At 37.1% G+C, this 18,722-nt stretch overlaps 2 protein-coding genes across 6 annotated transcripts in view; one reads left to right on the forward strand and one right to left on the reverse strand.

Annotated features, from left to right (window-relative positions):
- SMC6 (structural maintenance of chromosomes 6) overlaps positions 1-10,771 on the forward strand; it is a 37,427-nt gene extending 26,656 nt beyond the window's left edge. For all 4 annotated transcript variants that reach the window (XM_054279421.1, XM_054279422.1, XM_054279423.1 and 1 more), the window contains 8 exons: positions 522-692; positions 2,798-2,935; positions 3,676-3,821; positions 4,490-4,615; positions 5,279-5,384; positions 7,166-7,318; positions 9,009-9,106; positions 10,327-10,771. In XM_054279421.1, coding sequence (XP_054135396.1) covers positions 522-692; positions 2,798-2,935; positions 3,676-3,821; positions 4,490-4,615; positions 5,279-5,384; positions 7,166-7,318; positions 9,009-9,106; positions 10,327-10,435 — 1,047 coding nt within the window. In that variant the 3' untranslated portion in view covers positions 10,436-10,771. The remainder of the gene's footprint in view (positions 1-521; positions 693-2,797; positions 2,936-3,675; positions 3,822-4,489; positions 4,616-5,278; positions 5,385-7,165; positions 7,319-9,008; positions 9,107-10,326) is intronic.
- A 5,403-nt stretch (positions 10,772-16,174) lies between these two features.
- Positions 16,175-18,722, reverse strand: part of VSNL1 (visinin like 1) — an 89,459-nt gene continuing 86,911 nt past the window's right edge. For both annotated transcript variants that reach the window (XM_054279388.1, XM_054279389.1), the window contains exons 3-4: positions 18,133-18,348; positions 16,175-17,227 (exon numbers count right to left, since the gene is read on the reverse strand). In XM_054279388.1, the coding sequence (XP_054135363.1) occupies positions 17,030-17,227; positions 18,133-18,348 (414 nt within the window). In that variant the 3' untranslated portion in view covers positions 16,175-17,029. The remainder of the gene's footprint in view (positions 17,228-18,132; positions 18,349-18,722) is intronic.

Below are 18,722 nucleotides of genomic sequence, written 5' to 3' on the forward strand. Positions count from 1 at the left end.
GCCATAATTCTAAACATTTCTGTAAATTGAGGGATTTTATTTATTTTTGGTGATTTAATTTTTTTCCCCAGGTTTTGCAATATTTTTATTTTTGAATCAGAAAGTATTTATGATGGTAATTTAGGAATGATGTTATTTTCTAGGAGACAACAACTATTCACTTACTCTTCCTGCATTGCATTGTGTATTGGATGTATATTGGCCACAGATCCAGAGGGAAGTTACCTTGTTCTTTTCAGTCTATTCATCACAACTCTGAATAAAATTGTCTTAATTTTCAGTCACATAAATGTGAAGTTCCACTTTCATTTTGCACTTTGGTTTAGTGGTCTCCTACAAGGTCTGTCAGTCTCTTCCTTTGGGCCTCAGTGACAATTACATTGAGCTTCTCCTATTCTTATTAGAGTTACAGAGAACTTCATGTAATACTGTACCCTAATACTGATAGTTAAAAAAATCTGGTACAGTAGTTTACAAATGTGTCTCTTTTTATTATTCTTAACTTTAATACCTTTTGACAGCAAGAAGAAGCTGAAGAAAATAAGGGTAGGATAGAATCTGTGAAACAAGACATGCAGCTACAAAGCAGAGAAATGGAAGAACTGAAAAATAATCTCCAAGCAGCTGAAAAAAAATTAGAAGAGGTGAAAGAAAAAATTCATCAAGTGGAAGAAATTGCTGGCCCAATTAAGGTAACAATAATTTTATATTGTATTTTTGATTTGTTCCATTTGTGCGTCAAGGGGAATGAGGTTAAGAAGAGGTGAGGCAGGAGAAGAGAACTTTTTGCCTGTTATACTTAAGGTCTACCTAGAAGATGGAAATGGAGCATTCCATCTAGAATATGTTGGGAAATGAGCTTGGCAATATTTTGAAAGTGATGATGATTGTTATGTGTAGAAACTGTAGTGTTTTATGTTTAAAGAGAGTTCATTTCCAGGTATCTTTAGTCGTGGAGTAAAAAGGCAGGAAAACCAGTTTCCTTGACTTTCCTTTCTCGTGCATCACATTTTTTGTTTTGTTTCTAAGAAACCTTGGCTAAGAATGTTCATAACTATTCATTTCTCAAAATATCATTTGAAGTTCTATATGAATTGGTTGTTATTTTATGAAGTTACATAATCACAGAAGGTACCAGTATATAGTTCAAATTATTCAAGACTACAGAAGGCACCTGGAAATAGCAGAAAAATAGCAAGACTTAAGACAAATAGCAAAATGGTGCAAAATTTGCAAAATTTGATATTGGCAAATGGAAGGCAATCTCACTTTGGCAAAAAGAACTTACGGTTTTAAAATAGAAAACAGAAATAAGAGTTCAGGACATTTATAGTACTGTAAACTTGTAGAAGGATGAAATAAAAAAAACTTAAAAGATCACTATGGCAATCTCTTATGTGTTTCATTTAAACTGTAAATTGCTGTGTAGTCAGCCCAAATTAAAAGAGCAAACAAAAAGAGTAAGAAAACAAGGCAGCAAAGCAACAGATAAATGTGTTAGTTCTAATGTATCTAATATGGAAATTCTAGAGATATTATCTATTTTAAAAGAACCACTCTGTATGGAAAGAGATTTATTCAGAATATGAAAACATTTCTTGTTATTTAGAGTACTGAATGCAATTGAGGGAAGCGGTGAAATTCCTGAAGAGGTTTTAAATCAGATATGTTGTTAAGTGTTCTACAGTTGTTTAATTAACTGTTGACATGTAGCAAGTTTTGTTTTTAAGATAGAATTGGAAAAAAGTAAGAGCATATATTATTGTTGTTGATGGTTGGTTTTCTTGTTTGTTGTTCTGGGAGTTTTGAGTTGTTTCTTGGTTTTTTTTTTGTTTGGTTTGGTGTTTTTATTTTTGTTAAGACAAGCCATCTAGTTGACAGGGATGAAGAAGAAAATGTGTCCTAATTTATGTCATTCTTTATACCTCTTTGCTTCTCTGGAAAGATATGTCACTTCAACGGTATCAGTACTTACATAGAATAGAGGTTTCTGGTGAAGGGTCTGGAGCACAGTTCCTGTGAGGAGCAGCTGAGGGAGCTGTGGCTGTTTCGCCTGGAGAAAAGGAGCTTCAAGGGGGACCTTAGCAGTCTCTACAACCACCTAAAAGGAGGTTGTAGTGGGGTGGGGCTCAGTCTCTTCTCCTGGGTAACAAGTGACAGAAGGAGAGGAAATGGCTTCAAATTGCACCCCAGGGGAGGTTTAGTTTAGACACGAGGAGAAAAAATTTGATGGAAAGGGTTGTAACCCGTTGGAACAAACTGCCCAGACAAGTGGTGGAATCACTATCCCTGGAAGTATATGGCTGTTGTACTGCAGGATGTGGTTCAGTGGTGTGTATGGTAGTGGTTTTGGGTTGATGGTTGTACTTAATGTTCTCAAAGATTCCAACCTTAACTATGCTATGAGTCTATGATTGTTTATTACAGCTATAGCAGAATACTCAATTTCCACACAGAAATGCAGTTCTGACTGATATCACACAGGCATCTGAAGTTCCAGATAGAATGTAGTGTAAAAAATAAATGCATTTTTTTTGAGCTTTAGGAGAAAGCATAGCTTTTCTTAAAGATTAAAACATCACCTCAAGATACAATTCCTAAAATCATTGCATGTATTTGTTCCTTGTCGGAATTGAGCATAGACTTTCTCATAAGCTCCTGTTAAAGCTCCCAGACTCTAGAAGCAGTGTTACTGAAACCAAAATAAGTTAGAACAACCTCTGAGAAGTCAGTAAACACTAGAGAGATTCTCAGGAATCTACCCCAAACAGCTCACATCGTGATTTGTTCCAAACAGGCTGAATTAAACCAGGCTGAGTCAGAAGTGGAAAACAGTAAACGCCATTTGCAGCACTATGAGGAGAAACAGAGAGAACACGTGGCTTGCATAAACAAGCACAAAAATTTACTAGTTTCCAAAGAAAAGGAATTAGAGGTATGTGTGGTGGGGTTTTTTTTAGCTATTGAAGTCAGATGGTCATGATTCTTCTAATATTTAATCATAAATCATTCTACTTGTATAACATACAGACCATATTAATATACTCAGCTGCACTGAGTATTCTCTCAGCTATGTCCTACACTGACTATCTAAAGCAAGTAAAGGAATTTTGTGTAAGTGAATTGAGACCTCTTTTTTTCTGATAGGACACCAGTTCTCTCTTGACAGATAAATTAGAGTTCATCCATCTAGGAACATTTCTTCCATGTTTTGCAATGAGAAGATTAAAATTACTTAAAATTTGTGGCTTAAGTTAAATTGAATAATACTGTTTTGGTTTCTTTGGTGGTAGGGTTTTCCTTGTACAGGCCCCATATGTGGTCTTTTGAAGACTTACCTAATCGAGCCTTATTAAATAACTCTGAAATCACATCCATAAAGACTTTTGGAAGACTGCCCTATTTAAATATGGTGATTTTGGTTCCTTATTTGTCTGCATTAGTTAAATAACTGTGATTGTATTAAAAATCTTGGATACAGTTCTTTGCACCGAAATAACTACTCATGTATAAATGTTGTCAATAAAATTGTTAACTGGGTTTGCTGTAATGAAAACAGAAAGAACACAAAAATACTGTTGTTGCTTGGAGTTTGTAGCATAAAATACTTATTGGGAAGAGTAAACAGATTTTTGAAAAATGTGACAATTGTTTGAGTTTCAAACATTCCTTTAGGAAAAAACAGCAAAAGCAAGGCAAATCTTCTCGGAGCCCATCAGGGTCAGCAGAACTGTTAAAAGTCTTGATGCAGAAATGAATCGCTTGAGAGAGAAGATAAATTTAGAAAGCAGTCACCGTGGAAACAGAGAAGAAATAATCCAGTAAGTCATCTTTACTGTCTAAAACAGTTCAGGTGGGATGGAAAAGAGAGGGGAAAGAAGAGTTTTCTTACTGACTCACTATGTGTTTATGTGTGTTTTTACTCTTTAAGCTATCTATGAAGCTGTAGAAACGTTTTGTACTCCTTCTCCCAGTACTGAACAGGCTTAAGAGTCCTGAAACACCTTCCAGTGGTTTTTCAGCAGCATGTGTGCTACATATATGATGTTACCAATAATCAGACACTCTCTTAATGTTTTGAAGTATCCCGGTTACAACAACACGAATTTAACTCACCACATTGTTTTGTGATGCAATGAGGATTAAGCATAATTGTAGTTTGAGTAACTAATGCACAAGCTGAAGCTCCTTGAGTGTATTTCAAGGAAGCACTCCCCTCAGATATTCTTGAGCGTGGAGAAACCAGTCATTCATTCTCCCCGGTGAAAGAATTTATTTTCAGAAGAATTAAAAATGGAATTAAGATTTAATTTTTGTCCACATTTCATTGTGAACAATGTCTTACTTATCACATGCATTTAGCTTTCACATAAATTCTCACAAGAAAATTTTCATTTGAATATTTTGGTTATCAAAATTATTTTCAGCATTTAAAACAATTGCTCAGTTTTAATGCAATGCATATTGCTCCAAACCTTACTCCTAACAGGCAATTTCAGCATGCAAAGGAAAGGTACGAGGATGCAAGCAATAAAGTAAAGAACTTACGGAGATTTATTGGGGTGCTGGATGAAGTGATGGCAGAGAGGCTCAAAGTGTATCGGCAGTTCTTAAGGTGAGTTTGAGACAGTGTTCACAGCAATCTTTTTAACCTGTGATTGCTGCCACTTTCAAGCTTATTGTGCCTGAGAGTTTAGAGGGAGCCTGGACTGACAGCTGGAAAAGCAGTGAAATAGTGGAGCCTGTATTTTGTTTCATCCCAAAGACCTCAACTGTGATTACTTCATCCAAGGCAGTTCTGTTTGAATGCTGGTTGTGGTCAGTAAAATGTTAACATGCTCGGACTTGAAATAATCTGGGCTGTCAGTCATTTTTATTGATTATAATCACTAGTGCTGAGCTCCTATAATTTCATTTTAGGCCAAATGATTCTCCTCTGCTCTGTGCTGAAAATTTTGAAGCTCTTGATTCAGATTCTATAATCTGACAGCTTTTTCTCCATTAATCTGTGTACATCCCTTCTTTTTTGCTTCAGTCCCTTAATATCTTATGCCTATCCATGAAGATTTTTGTTGTTTCCTTTCTTCAAAAGGATTCTCTCCAGTATGTCTAATGTTGCCCGCTTGAGAGTGCAGTTGATTTTTGGGGGAATACTGTTATTGGAGGAGGGCTTAATACTTAATGATGTGGAACTGTTGATGAAAATCTGTTGTACATGAAAATCACTTTTCATGTATTTAAAAACCTACTCCCCTAATGTTTGTATGCTTGATTTTAGGAGCCTTTCTATGCGATGCAAACTCCACTTTGAGCATTTATTACGTGTTCGAGGTTGCTCTGGACATATAATGTTTGATCACAAGAATGAGACACTTTCCATAACAGTAAGTTACTTTATATTTCTTCAGTTACTATAATATATACTGAATTGTTATCTATTTTAGTCTCAGATACTAGAAATGCATTGCAAATGATAGCATAAATTGTTTTTCCCTTTGCAAAAGGTGATACACTAAGTTGTAATGTTATACATATTCTGATCAAGTAATCAATTTAATCATATAAAAGAGGTAGCTATGATTACAAGTAGAAAATTGTGAAGTATAAGGTGTAGAAATGTTAGGAGTGTTGTGCTTGAAATATGCAGCAAGAAATTGCTGGACTTTTATGTTCTGGTTAGGAAACTATGGATATTTTTTGTCATGCATACCAGTTATGCTGCTTGGAAGCCCCCTACCCTTCCCATCTTGGTTTGAATATTCCAATCAGTAGGCCTCAGTAGAGATGACCAATGATTGTTTTAGGACAAGAATGCTGATGAAGTTATATAACTAACAAAACCAGTCATTGCAAAGGTTAAATTTAGGAGTGGGCATATTATGCATGCATAGTATGTAAAAGAACTTACGTAACAATGATTCAGCAGAAAAAGCATGTAAAAATGGCTGGATTTTGTCTGTGGAGCGGGACACACGTTGGAGGAGTTTCCAAAAGCCTCAGTGAAGAAGTGTCTGCTTAATCACAACAAATAGGTGTTGAATAAGTTTCTTTAGTCCCATTTGGTGACAGTAGGATGTTATTGAAAACAAGCAAGGACAGAAAACATTGCTATTTTAAATGGTTGCTAGATGACAAGGAATAAATGTAAACTGGTCATCCAGTCTTTCAAAATAACTCATTCCTGGATCATTGATAGGAAGTTCAGCAGTATTTGTGTGGTCCTTAATGGCTCTGGTTGTTACTTAAACAACTTAATGCAGCTAAACTTTGGTGGGTTTTTTTCTATGTATATTTTAACATACATCCCAAAAAGTTTTATCATGGATTTATTTACTTTTGTGTCTGTGGCAGACTTCAGTTTTAGGGATTAAGGGGAAAAATGTGCAGTGACAACATAAATATATGTCACAGTCCTAATTAGACAGGTTAAGCACATGTATCTGAAGAACTAAACTCAGTCCATAAAATATGAAGTCTTTACTTGGCTTTATCAGAATATATTTTTTCAATAGCTGATGTCTCACATATCTCACAAAAGAGATCTGTATTGAGTCAAGGAATATAAGTTGCAAAAAGAAAACAATTCCCTGCAAAAAAAGATTCCACTTCAAAAGAATCCTTATTTGCCTGCTTAACTTGTTAAAGGCAATGTAGTTAGCAGGGCAAGAAAATGCCCAAGTTTCATCTTAGAGAAGGAGCACCACAAGATGTCATCATAGTCAATGTAACCAAATGGCTGTTCACAATGTTTCATGTATTCCATGTAAAGAATCCCTTCCTCATTTAAAATTCTTCTGTAAATTAATTACCTGCTCTTCTATTGTATCTGGTAACCATGAGATTTTTACTCTTATGTAAACATTTATGTTGACATTTATTCAACACCGTGTAACAGCTATTAGAGATTTGACTAACAAAACTCTGGCAGAGTCATTTAATCTGTTCAGTGTGTATGACTGTGATTGAAGAAATTGCAGTGATCTTAGAAATGTGTTACTAAATGGTTAGGGGCCATCCCATTCTAGAATGGCAGTTGCAGTGAAATGCAGAAAAGTGTTTTCAAGTGATCTCTGTTCATGTATAATGTGTTTGCTGTTAAAATTATGGTTCTGTTAGTATGTCTTCATCTCAGATTTAAAAACTGGTCCAATATTTTTATTTCAAGGTTCAGCCTCGAGAGGAAGAAAGAGGTGCCCGTAGTGATCTGAGATCCTTATCAGGAGGTGAACGTTCCTTCTCCACAGTTTGTTTCATTCTTTCTCTGTGGAACATTTCTGAATCTCCTTTCAGATGCATGGATGAATTTGATGTCTACATGGTATATAGTTTAAACTTAAACTATATCTTCCATTCTGATTTGTGTAAATTAGTAAAATAGTTGGGTTGTTACTTGTATTTGATTAAATTTAAAACCACTATGGTTGACTGCAAATTATAAAAAGCTCCCATACCAAAATCAAAATCCCCCAAAACAAAATTTGCTAGTGATCTTGTATACTTTTTTTGATGAGTTTTGAAGCTTATTGTGTTTCTGAAGTTGGTATCCAGAAATATGAGCCTTTCTGTCAATTTATGTGCTCAAACCATTGTTCAGCACAAAAATAATAAATCAGCTGGTACTGTGTTTGTCAGAGGTTGACTCTGCAGATTGCTGGGACATTCTGGGCTTGACATGTGCTTTGATTTCTGCCAATTTTGAGGTCAGTGTGGGTTTTTTTCAGAGCAAATGTAGCAATTGGGTTCACTGTTGCTACTCATTTTATAGAAACTCATACTTCAGCTAGGAGCATTTTCCCAAGATGTTGGAATGCAGAATAATGAACAATAAATACTAATGTTGATAGAACTGATAAATCTTATTTTTGTGCCCAACTTCTGTGGACAGGCCACTAACCCATTTTGAAATTTACTTCCTTTTTTTTTAAGATTTATTTCCTATTTATTAAATATGCGAGGTGGTATGAGTTTGAGAAAATATTTACTTTTGTGAGACAAAGATTTGATACTGCCTTATTTAATTTTGTCTCAGTGTCCCTTCCTCATCAATCATTTATTTACTAGGACTCACTTAGAGGGAACAAAGATAATACAGTTTCTATTAAAGAATTTTAAAAAGGACAGTGCGCATCTAAGGTAGTGAAACAGTAGTTTTTCAGACAACTTTCAGATCTTAGATCATCTTGTAAAAGTTAGTTGTGGAGAAGTTTGTCCATCTTTTCAGAAAAGGATGGATACTCAGAATTGTAGGCCTTGCAAAGAGCTTGCATGTCATCTATTCCACAAATTATTCCAAACAATTTGTCTTTCCACCCCAATGCCAGTAATGCAGCCTTACTGTCCACACGTTCTGTAGTCTTGGTGTAGTCACAGAGGCCCACCACATGAGGACTCCATGGTGTGCTTTCTTGGGAGATCTGTGCTTCCATGAGGAGCAGGGCACAGCAGTAGAGCTTGGTTGGTCCCTCCTAGTAACAGCTTCCTATTGTGCATCCTTTTCAGTAAGCCTAATGCATAAGGTTCCATTCAAAATATTAATAGTGATATTAACAATAATAATCCTAATAAAAAAAAAGATCCATAATATCATAGGTTTCATGGAACCCTTAAATCCTTTCAGGTGATTTTTCAGGCAGGATTTTACAGGAAACATTATTCAGCTAAAGTACAGTTCATCTCAGCATACCAATAAAGTAAGAAGTACATCAAAGTATGTATGTACATCAAAGATGATAGAAAAACACTGTAATTAGATGAATGTGTGATGTTTCTAATAGAAGCTTTTCATTGCCCATGTGTGCTAAAAAGTACAGTCTAAGAATTTCCCAGGCTTTTAGATTTTTACCCTAATGTTTCTCCAGGTTTTCTTAGCTTTTATTAGTCTTAGTTAGATATTTTCTTTACCTAGCCTTAACTGTATAGCAATTAATTCTGGTAGGTTTTCTAGAATCATGCTTTCTAATGTATTTTTTACTGTCAGTACCACTACCTGACAAATCTTTTGTCTTTAGGATATGGTTAACAGAAGAATTGCCATCGACATGATTCTGGAGAGGGCTGATTTTCAGCCCTATCGACAGTTCATTTTGTTCACCCCCCTGAGCATGAGGTAATACTCTTGTGGTTTATCTCAGGATAGAAGAATTGCAAGGAGTGAAAGTTGAAAAAATTGAATGTGAGGAGAAAGAAATTTTGCTGTTTGTCACAGTAGAACATAAAAATTGAAGCAGTTCTGTGAATTTAAAGGGTTTTTTTAACATAATGGTAATTCAGTGGGACTTGGAACAGTTTGTCTGAAATAACAACTTTTAGAAATGTTTTATTTTGTCAAACAGGCTCTTCTTAGCCTAGCTTTGTATGTCCCTCTCCTATCCCAAAAATAGCAAAAGAAGGGATTTTTCAGTTAGTGCTATACTACTTTAAAGGGGTTTGTCATTTGAGTTGATTTCATTTTCTGGGCTTTAATGTTGCTGATCTAGAGAGTCATAGCTTACACCATCTTTTAAATTTGTCATCTAGTGGTTCAGAATTCTTCCAAAACCTCTGTATAAAGGTAGAGCCATTCCCAGTTTAAGCGGACAGTCATGTCTAACCTTGTGCAGCCAGCTCCTCTCTATTAACCCAGTGTAACTAGTGAAGCCTGGGAGGGTAATTAAAGCAGTCTTCAAAAAGAAGTTGATTTATTCCTAATTGTCTTCCCTCACTAAAGATTTTAAAAAGCAGAGTAGTGGTAGCGGTTGTTATTTCAGTGGAAATGCTTTTGTGGAGATTTTCTGAAACTAGTAAACACACAGGATTTTTTTGTATAGTTACTGTTTACATTGTTCCGTGTTTCATATTCAGCAAACGTTAAATTTAAGAAAAATATGGGGGCAACTTCAGGAAAAATCCATTTAGGATAATCAGTGGAAAAGTCTGTGTGAATTTATGTTTAGTAAATTAGCTCATTCTTGGTATGTTGGGATTGATTACATGTGTGTATAGTGTGTGCTACTTCAGTATCTGTAAGGCAAATCCTTACTTGTATTCCATCATTTGTTCATTTGGAGGTTTTGGTAAAAGAACCTTTTCTCTAGTTAAGGCAGTCTTAATTGTTAGAAATCACATGATTGAAATGAGTGTTTGTCTTTACCTCAAGATTTTATTCAACTTGGGCCCAGGATCAGTTCAGTGAAGCCTAAACTTCACCTTATGTTACTGTTTTTTAAAACTGTCAAAGAAAAAAGGTGGAGTTATTTAAAGGAAAATACGTAATTTAAAGAATCAAATGGAAGTACTAAAATTGTTGGAGAAGAAACACTGTTTAAATGATGCATCCTTTTTTTTTAGTTCTCTGCCTACGAGTCCCCATATTCACATCCTCCGTATGCCAGACCCTCCAAGAGACCAAAGAGCACTGACTTTCCAAAATAGGAATGACCGAAATGAAGATCAATAAGTATCTCTGTATGAATATGGTATTATATTGAGGACAAATGTGTAATAATATATGTAAAAGTATTGCTTCCTGATTCTGAAAAAGATGTTAAATTGTTAGATACTCTCAGGAAGATATTTCTGTATTGTTATTAATTATTTTTCAAAGGATTACTGTGTGTACACAGAAGAAGAATAAGCACAGTTTGGATAAGGAGAAAATTTTGAATGTTCTGTTGATATTTTTAGCTACCAGTTATAGAATTTTTTATCTGTTGTTCTGATTTTTCTTCTGAAAATATTGAAATATATTTTGTATAACTATAAATAATATTTTAATAAACTGTTTGAACTGTTACTTGTGGTAATGTTTTAGTGTCTCTACACGCCTAAAATCAGCATTAAGTTACAAATATTGTTTTCTTCCTAGCTGTGCTTTATTTCTTAAATGTGTGGTAATATATGCAGTAAAATGTGTTTCATTTATTTTCCAGTGAACCACCCACAGTAGCTGAATATGAGCAACTATTAGAACTTACACTTTCATAAAGAGAAAAGGGAAAATTTTATATGTAGTATATTATCTTGGTGGGAAAATAGTTCTCTCATTCTTTTCTTAATTGGGTTTGAGTGTCTTTGGACATGAGCTTCTAAAACCCAGCAAGCTGTATCTTTATAAACCTAGATTCTTAATTCCAGTGAACTGGTTCTTACACACTCTTGAGTTTCCAGGTACAGAATAAGTCTCTAAATAGTAATTTTATTATAATAAACTACAGAGACACAAGTCTTTCCAATATATAGGAATGAAGTAGAATAAGAATTTTGGGAAGTAATACTTTAACTTTTCTACAGCATTGTAGAGCTGTGTTTTGTTGGGTCTGCCTGCCCTCTCTCCCCTTCCACATCTCCCTGGGACCAGAGTACTTAAACTTGATTTGTTTAGATATTGCAAGCATTTACTGGGGATAAGAGGGAGAAAGAAGAAGCAGATTTTTTCAAACTCATTCAAATTAACCTGTTTTTCTTGTCCTGTTCTTTTTTTCTCCAGGAACTTGAAATTTTTGGCAACTCTTCAAAAAAAACCCCACTTTTTAGAGTTCAGCTGCATTTCTTTTTTGTTGTTTTGGGGGATTTTTTGTTGTTGATGTTACATGGTTACAGGAGCCATTGAGACTACTCAGAGAACAACAATCAGCAGTTTCTGCACTTCCTTACTGAATAGCAGTTCCTCAATAAAACCTTATTACAGTGTAAGTTTTAACTTGACTTGGTAGCGTAATTTGTTTTCAGTCGCAGCACAGTATTAAACTTGTAGGTTTCTTTAAAATATGGAAGCTAGGTAGGAAATCCACCTTAGAGAATCATGGATCCATAAAAATGCTGATTTGTAAGGGACCCACCAGCTGACTTCTGGCAACTTGTCCCTTGTTTGTTTGTATGTCCCTTGATTCTTTCTTAGAGGCTTGCAACTGTGCCATTTCCAACTATAGGCTCCATCCCTGACTTACAGTGCCACCCCAGCCACTGCTGCCCTGCCCATCCCTCCTGAAAAGCCTGTAACAATCCAACAGGGCACTCCAGTCACAGGACTAAGCCCACAGTTTCACCAATGCCAGTGATACCAAATGTCTGGGATTGGGCCAAAGGCTTGAGATGGTCTTGTTCCTCATGCTATGTGCATTACATTCAGCTGTGGTGCTTTGCAGCCAACAAACCTGAAGGAGGTGGAGGGATCCCATTAGTTTTCTCAAGTTCTTACTGAGAAACCACTCCATTCCATCACTCCCCACTGGCAAGCCTGGTTTTGTCTCTCCTCCTTCCAAGCTGGTTTAAATTTCTGTGAATGAGCCCTGCTGGTTCCTGTGCTAGAGCTCTTTTCCCCCCCGAGATAGGTACATCTCATCACGTGTCAGTAGAGCAGGTGTTCAATAGATTGTCCCATGGTAAAAAAACAGAATTTTTTTTGCTTACACCAGCCTTGGAGCCATGTGTTGACCTGGTGGATCTGCCTATTGCTGTCAATATTATCCTTGTTACCAAAACGATTATGGAAACTGCGTGTGCTTCTGATCCTTCAGCCTTCAACTCAAGCCCTGAAGTCTCTTTTGATTGTCCTTGGAATTCTCTTTGGTTTTTTGTCATTGCTGGCTTGAAAGACCAATAGTGGGTAGTAATCAGAGGGCCTTACTAGACTGGAGAGTTTTTCAGTAATTTCTCTTATCCATGCCCCTGGGAGCCAGCAGCCGGCAGAATTCGCCATAAGTTAGATCTGGTATGCATGTCAGGCCTTCCCTCACCTCTCTCAGAGGGAATTTCCTATTACTCTGCCCTTCTTTTGCTCTTCTCAGAGGAGGTCTTGATGCAGGCTACAGGAGGTGTTGCTTTAGGAGGCCCCTCTGTCCCAGTAGAACCTTCGCCCACCTCATTGTCTGGCCTTGTTCCAGAGCCTCATACCTGTTGTAGAAGGTTCCAGTCCTACTTGTTTTTAGGAGGGGGAACCTCCTCCCAGTATGTGGAGTGACCTGCTTCCAGCCTTCATCTTGAGCAGACCCTTGACTAAAACACCCTTGACTAATTACCCTGCAGGGTTCTGAGTCCACCTGCTTCTCCACTACAAAGGAGGTTTGAGACTCCTGGGAGTCTTGATACTGTGGCATCTCTGTAAATAACTTACCTGGTGCTTGTTCACTGGAACACCACATAGCCTGTTCACTTCCTCCTGAAGCCCCTCCGCCTGGCAACAGCTCCTCAAGCACAGCACACCCTCTCCAAAATAACTTTTTGTCAGCCCCAGCCTCTCAGAGAGGCATCAGGCACTCCTGTGACCTGCACAGCCACCTCTGCCCTCAGCACACCTCGCTGTCCAGAGGCCTCTGGCACAGCTTCAGGGATCCAGCAGCTGCAGGGGAGCGAGCTCTACACCGTCATCCATAACTGGGGAAGCTTCCACTGCTACACAGATACAGCTGGGGCTGAAGGGAGCTTTTTGTGCTCTTCTTCACCAGGCCCTGAGGCTGTTTGCCTCTCCTGGCAGACTTCAGACAGCCCAGGGTAATGGGCAGACTCCCGGCAGCTGTGAGGAGGTTACTGACAAACAGGACCAGGCTTTGTTAATATGCACGCTGCAAGAGACAGCAGCCATGGATTGAAGTGGGGAGGTTCTGGCTGAGCAAACCGGGAGGGATTGTTCATGATGAAGGTCAGAGGCATTTGAGCATGTTACACAAGCAGACTGTGAAATCTCTGTCCTTGGAAGTGTTTGGAGTCTATTGAATAGACTCCTGCATCTCCTTCAAGCAGGGAGCTGGAAAAGAGATCTATGAAGGTCCTTGCCCATCTGAACAATTCTATCAAGGTACTTACACCTTTAGGACTATGTGAAGTGCATGCTTGGCAAAACTTGTCTGGAACCAGCAGGTTGAGGGAGGTGATTCTACTGCTCTGCTGTTGTGACATCCTGCATGGAGTACTGCCCCCAGGTCTGGGGTCCTCAGCGTTGGAAGAGCATGGACCTGTTGGAGCAGGATCAGAGGAGGCCACAAAGATGCTCAGAGGGCTGGAGAACCTCTGCTATGGAGACAAATGAGATTTTCATCTGCTGAGTCCAGAGAAGGCTCCAGAAAGACATTGTGGCACCTTCCAGTACTTAAAGGGGCTATACGAGAACTGGAGAAGGACTTTTTACAGGGGCCTGTTGTGACAGGACAAGGGAGAGTGGCTTTAAACTGAAAGATAGTAGATTTAGATTAGATATGAAGAATAAATTATTGTGAGGGTGTTAAGGCACTGGAATAGGTTATGCCAAGAAGTTGTGGACACCCCATCTCTAGAAGTGCTCAAGATCAGGCTGGATGGGGCCCTGGGCAACCTGTTTTAATGCAAGATGTGCCTGCAGGGAGTTGGAACTTTAAGGTCCCTTTCAACCCAAACAATTCTTTGATTCTAGGACATGATCATGAGCCACATGTGGAGCTTGACTCGATTTTATGATTCAATTGGGGTAGATTTCAGACCTTTTTACAGTATGAGATAAATGGCATTGCATTATTTCCTCATGATTCTCTTCAGTATCCAAAAAAAAAAAAAAAAGGCAAAAGTGCAGAGGCAGGAAAGAGTAAAGCATTTATCTTCATTAGTCTTCTATAATGAGTTGTGTGGAGAAAAGAGATTAAGGAAAATTAATGCATTCCTACGGAGCTAACACTTCAGCTTTCTCCCAAGCTTTTATAGACTTGAAATATTGGAGGAGCTGGCAACAACTCTGGTCTTTCATTCAAATCAGTACTTTGTATTTATTCTACTCTACCCCTGTACTTGATGAAGATGTGTTCTTGGCTGTATAATTATTATAAGCATATTTTCATGGTAGAGAATGAATTCTGAATAAACAATTACTGAAGCCCTTGCATGGATGCACTTATTTTTCCTGTGATCCTACTAAGGTCTCCAACCTATCATATTCTTGGTTCTTTAAATACATAGTTTACTGTAGTGGCTACCTAGAGAGAAGATTGCAGTGCTGATGTTACATTTTTGAGTTTGACTGTGTTTTTGAGTTGTTGGCCATTTTGGATGGCAGTGCATCTTAATGCTGCACTAAAGTAAATGGAGCCTGTCTAGCTGCATAAATCCAATGTGCAGGGAAACATAGAATGAGAAATTGCTTCTCATGTATGTAAACCAGAGGCATAAAATCTGAGAAGTATTCAATGTGAGCATATAATTCTCAGAAATATGTAATTTCTAGAATGTGTATTTAAGTTACAGCCAAACACATGAAGTGTACTTCTCCCTAATTTGCTAAGACTAATATATGTGTAGTCTGTAGTAAAATTCTAGTGTAAAAATTGTAGTTGACATTTGTGCTTTTGCTGTTTGGAATACAAAGCAACCCAAAAATGATAGTATGGCTGTGGTTGTGGCAGCCATCGATTCTGTGATCCCCCCCACAAGAACTCTTAGCAAGTTGTGTAACACTGCTTTTTGTTGCTTGTTTCCTTTTCCCTTTAAGATAAGCTTTGCTTTTTACATTTGAAAATACAGAGAATTATTTGGTTTGTGTCATGTTTTATTGTTTGATTTTTAGCTATTAAAAGTACGGTCCTGTTTCTTCATAAGGTAAGGATGAAATATCAAACATGCAATTATAAGGTGTTCAGATTGCTTTTTTTTTTCTTTTAATCCAGCAAGCAACCAACTGTTTAAAGCATCAGGGAAATGGGGCATAGGGAGTTTTTTCATTTGCAGTTTCTGCAGTCTGATAGTTCTTCATTCTTTCCCAAGGCTGTGCAGAATTTGTCACAGGATAGAGAGAAACTTGATTTGTGCACATAGAATTGAAGAGGAAGTTGGTTTGTCTCACTGTCCCTCCTTTGTCATCATACTTCATGGTTAATTTATCAGTAGTGGTTTTTAACATCATGTCTGTTTATATTAAACACAGAGTAGTTTAGTATCAGATGGTAAGAGGGAACTCTCTTACTTCAGGAGGGAAAAAACATTAAAAACAAGGTTTAGGGTGAGCAAATAAACTGTATTATTTCACTTACACCGCTTAAAACTCAGCACAGGTTTAGTAGCTGCGCTGGTAAATCTTAGCAGTAGCATCTTAGAGCATCAACAGCTGCTCCAGCCTTAAATACAAGAACTACAACTTTTGGTTTTGTATAATATGACTCTTCTAGTGAGTGAGTGTAAAGTAGTTTTCTTCATGCTTCAGTAATGAAATATATATTTCCCAGTGTGCAGTGACAGATAATTAAAGAGATTGAACTTTTTCTTTTTTTATTACCATGCTGAAGACATGAAATAAGAATTAGGGGAAAAGGTCAAATGTTATAAATTTATTTTGGGACATATATATTGCAACCTCTGTGGAAGCTTTTGAAAATTCTGGCAAAGATCAATACACTTCCAATAAAACCTTTAAACTTGCAATAAAACAATATTTTAAACATTATATATATATATATTTATATATATTCTTAATTAAAGGGTTAATTTTAGCAGGATTTTCTTTTTTTTTTTTTTTAATATACTGCATTCCTCTGACATAGCTCTTTCCATATTGAAGGGATGCAAATGAGGTAAGAATTAAGGCAAACCTAAAAGGCATGCAAATGAAGTACATTTATATCCACTGACAATACAAGCACGTGTGGACCAGACCTGGGAGCCGAGAAGCTCTTCCCTTCTGTCTGTCCAGTACTACTTTACAGCAGAATGGTGACATGATTTATAATAAACAGTTAACATTACCATGGGAATTCAGTGTCACTAACATTACTCAGTCTAGGAGACACAGAGCTAGCATCAGTAAAACAGGAACAATAAATAATATAATTCACTGCAGCACAGGCCTGCTGCACAGGATTCAGAGGAAGAGGGTTGTTATGAAATGACATTGCACACATCACGTTGTGGCAGTTTATTTTTATAATATATACTTTTAAAATTCTTTAGCAAATGACATTCTCATGCACACAAGTGTTTCAAACACAAGAAGCAAGTCCATTTATAGGTAGTCCAAGCAAAATTTTGTGTGTGTGGAAATAGCTGCAAACTGAATGGAACATTAAACTTCTGTGCAGTCTATGACGCGTCGTACACGAGCTCATTTTTGAATGTCACACTGCAGGAGTAATACAATGGACGGATCACTCTTTGCAGCTTCTTTGAACTCATCCAGTGTGATCTGATCGTCTTTGTTCTTATCCATCTTACTGAAGATCTTGTCTACCCGTTGCTCAGGCGTCAGGCCATCCTCATTCATTTTCATCATTATCACAGTGCCCACCATTTTGTAGATGGCCTTTGGAAAAAAACCAAATGGAAAATTCAACATGAAATTCAATCTAATTTTTGGATGTGATCAAATTCTGGAAATATGTTCTAACAATAAAATGATTGCAAGTTTCTCTAAAGATTGGTTTTAGGGTTTTTTTTTTGCTTTTCTTTATAAGGATCCAAAGTCCAGATACGTAAAACAAGGAAGAATATATTTTACTTTCTTTAGATGTAGGTTTATTTTGATGGTTACATTTTGCATCCCAGAATGAATTTCTTTGGCTTCCTGTTTCACAATGTAAAACTCTTGTAACTTACTCTCTGTATCAATTGTTCAGATGAAATATTGCACATAAATTCTGAATAATTTGTTTTTGAAGTCACTGCCCTTAAATAGGTTTCTGTGTGTACAGGTGGGCACAATCTGGTATTAACTACTGTGGCAGATGACGAAGGTGGTAAACTTTATCCTTCCTCTTAGAAGTTGTGGTCATCTTAAAGCCCATCTGTGAGAGGTCACTTAAAATAGCGTGTTGTCATCCCTGTAAATTTCTGTAATCATCTGAAGTTAATCTCCAGTAAGGCTTCAGCTACTTGGGCTGCAGTGCAATAATTTCATGGGTGTCAAGTGACTGAGACGGGCTTTGTAAATCCTGTGCTGTTCTTATGATTAATCCATTCATCAAGGGAAAAAAAATCTCTGGATATTTAAAAGCTTATATGCACATATGTACTCTCTGCAATTCTCCAAGATTGCATCTATTAACAAACACGTGAGTGTGCTTGGGCACCAGTCAGTGCAGGATTAATATGTAATGTGCATTTAATGTACCCTACAGCCTCTGGTGAGCCTAAAATCTAAAGTCTGTGTGAACAAGGAATCAAATTTTATTAACATTGTGATGTTCATGAGTGTCATATTGATCTCACCTCTATAATTTCCAGCATTTCCACTCTTGTAATTTTACCATCACCATCCAAGTCGTACATGTTGAAGGCCCAGTTCAGCTTTTGCTCAAAACTGCCTCGTGAGGTGATGGACAGGGCACAAATGAACTCTCTGAAGTCGATGGTCCCATCTCCATTTTTATCAAAGGTTCGGAAGGCATGCTGGGCAAACTTAGAAGCATCTCCATATGGAAAGAACTGCAAAATAAAATAATATATAGAACTGTGTTAATGCAAAGGAGAGATCTGTATACGTGACTGCAAAACACCAAAGTGAGGCATTTATGAAGAGTGGCTGATGAGCTTTGTGGGAAACTGAGGATCTGCAATGTAAGGTTCCCTAACAGTTACACTGGAATGGTTATTAAAAACTTATTTCTACAACCTCAGGTTTCCACAAACTATAATACAAATATATATAATGCTACTTTAAAGCTAAATTAACTAGATTAATCTTAAAATGAAGTTGAGTATAAATGGTAGAATGTAATATTCTCTGACCATGAAATAAAGAAGCCAGGGTGCATTCTAAGAGAATTTTAACCAGCCCTTGAAATGTTGCAACCAAGTAT

This window comes from Melozone crissalis, unplaced genomic scaffold (genome assembly GCF_028551555.1).
Source record: "Melozone crissalis strain CALT ecotype California unplaced genomic scaffold, PUWL_Pcris_2 ptg000027l_1, whole genome shotgun sequence".
Taxonomy (NCBI): domain Eukaryota; kingdom Metazoa; phylum Chordata; class Aves; order Passeriformes; family Passerellidae; genus Melozone; species Melozone crissalis.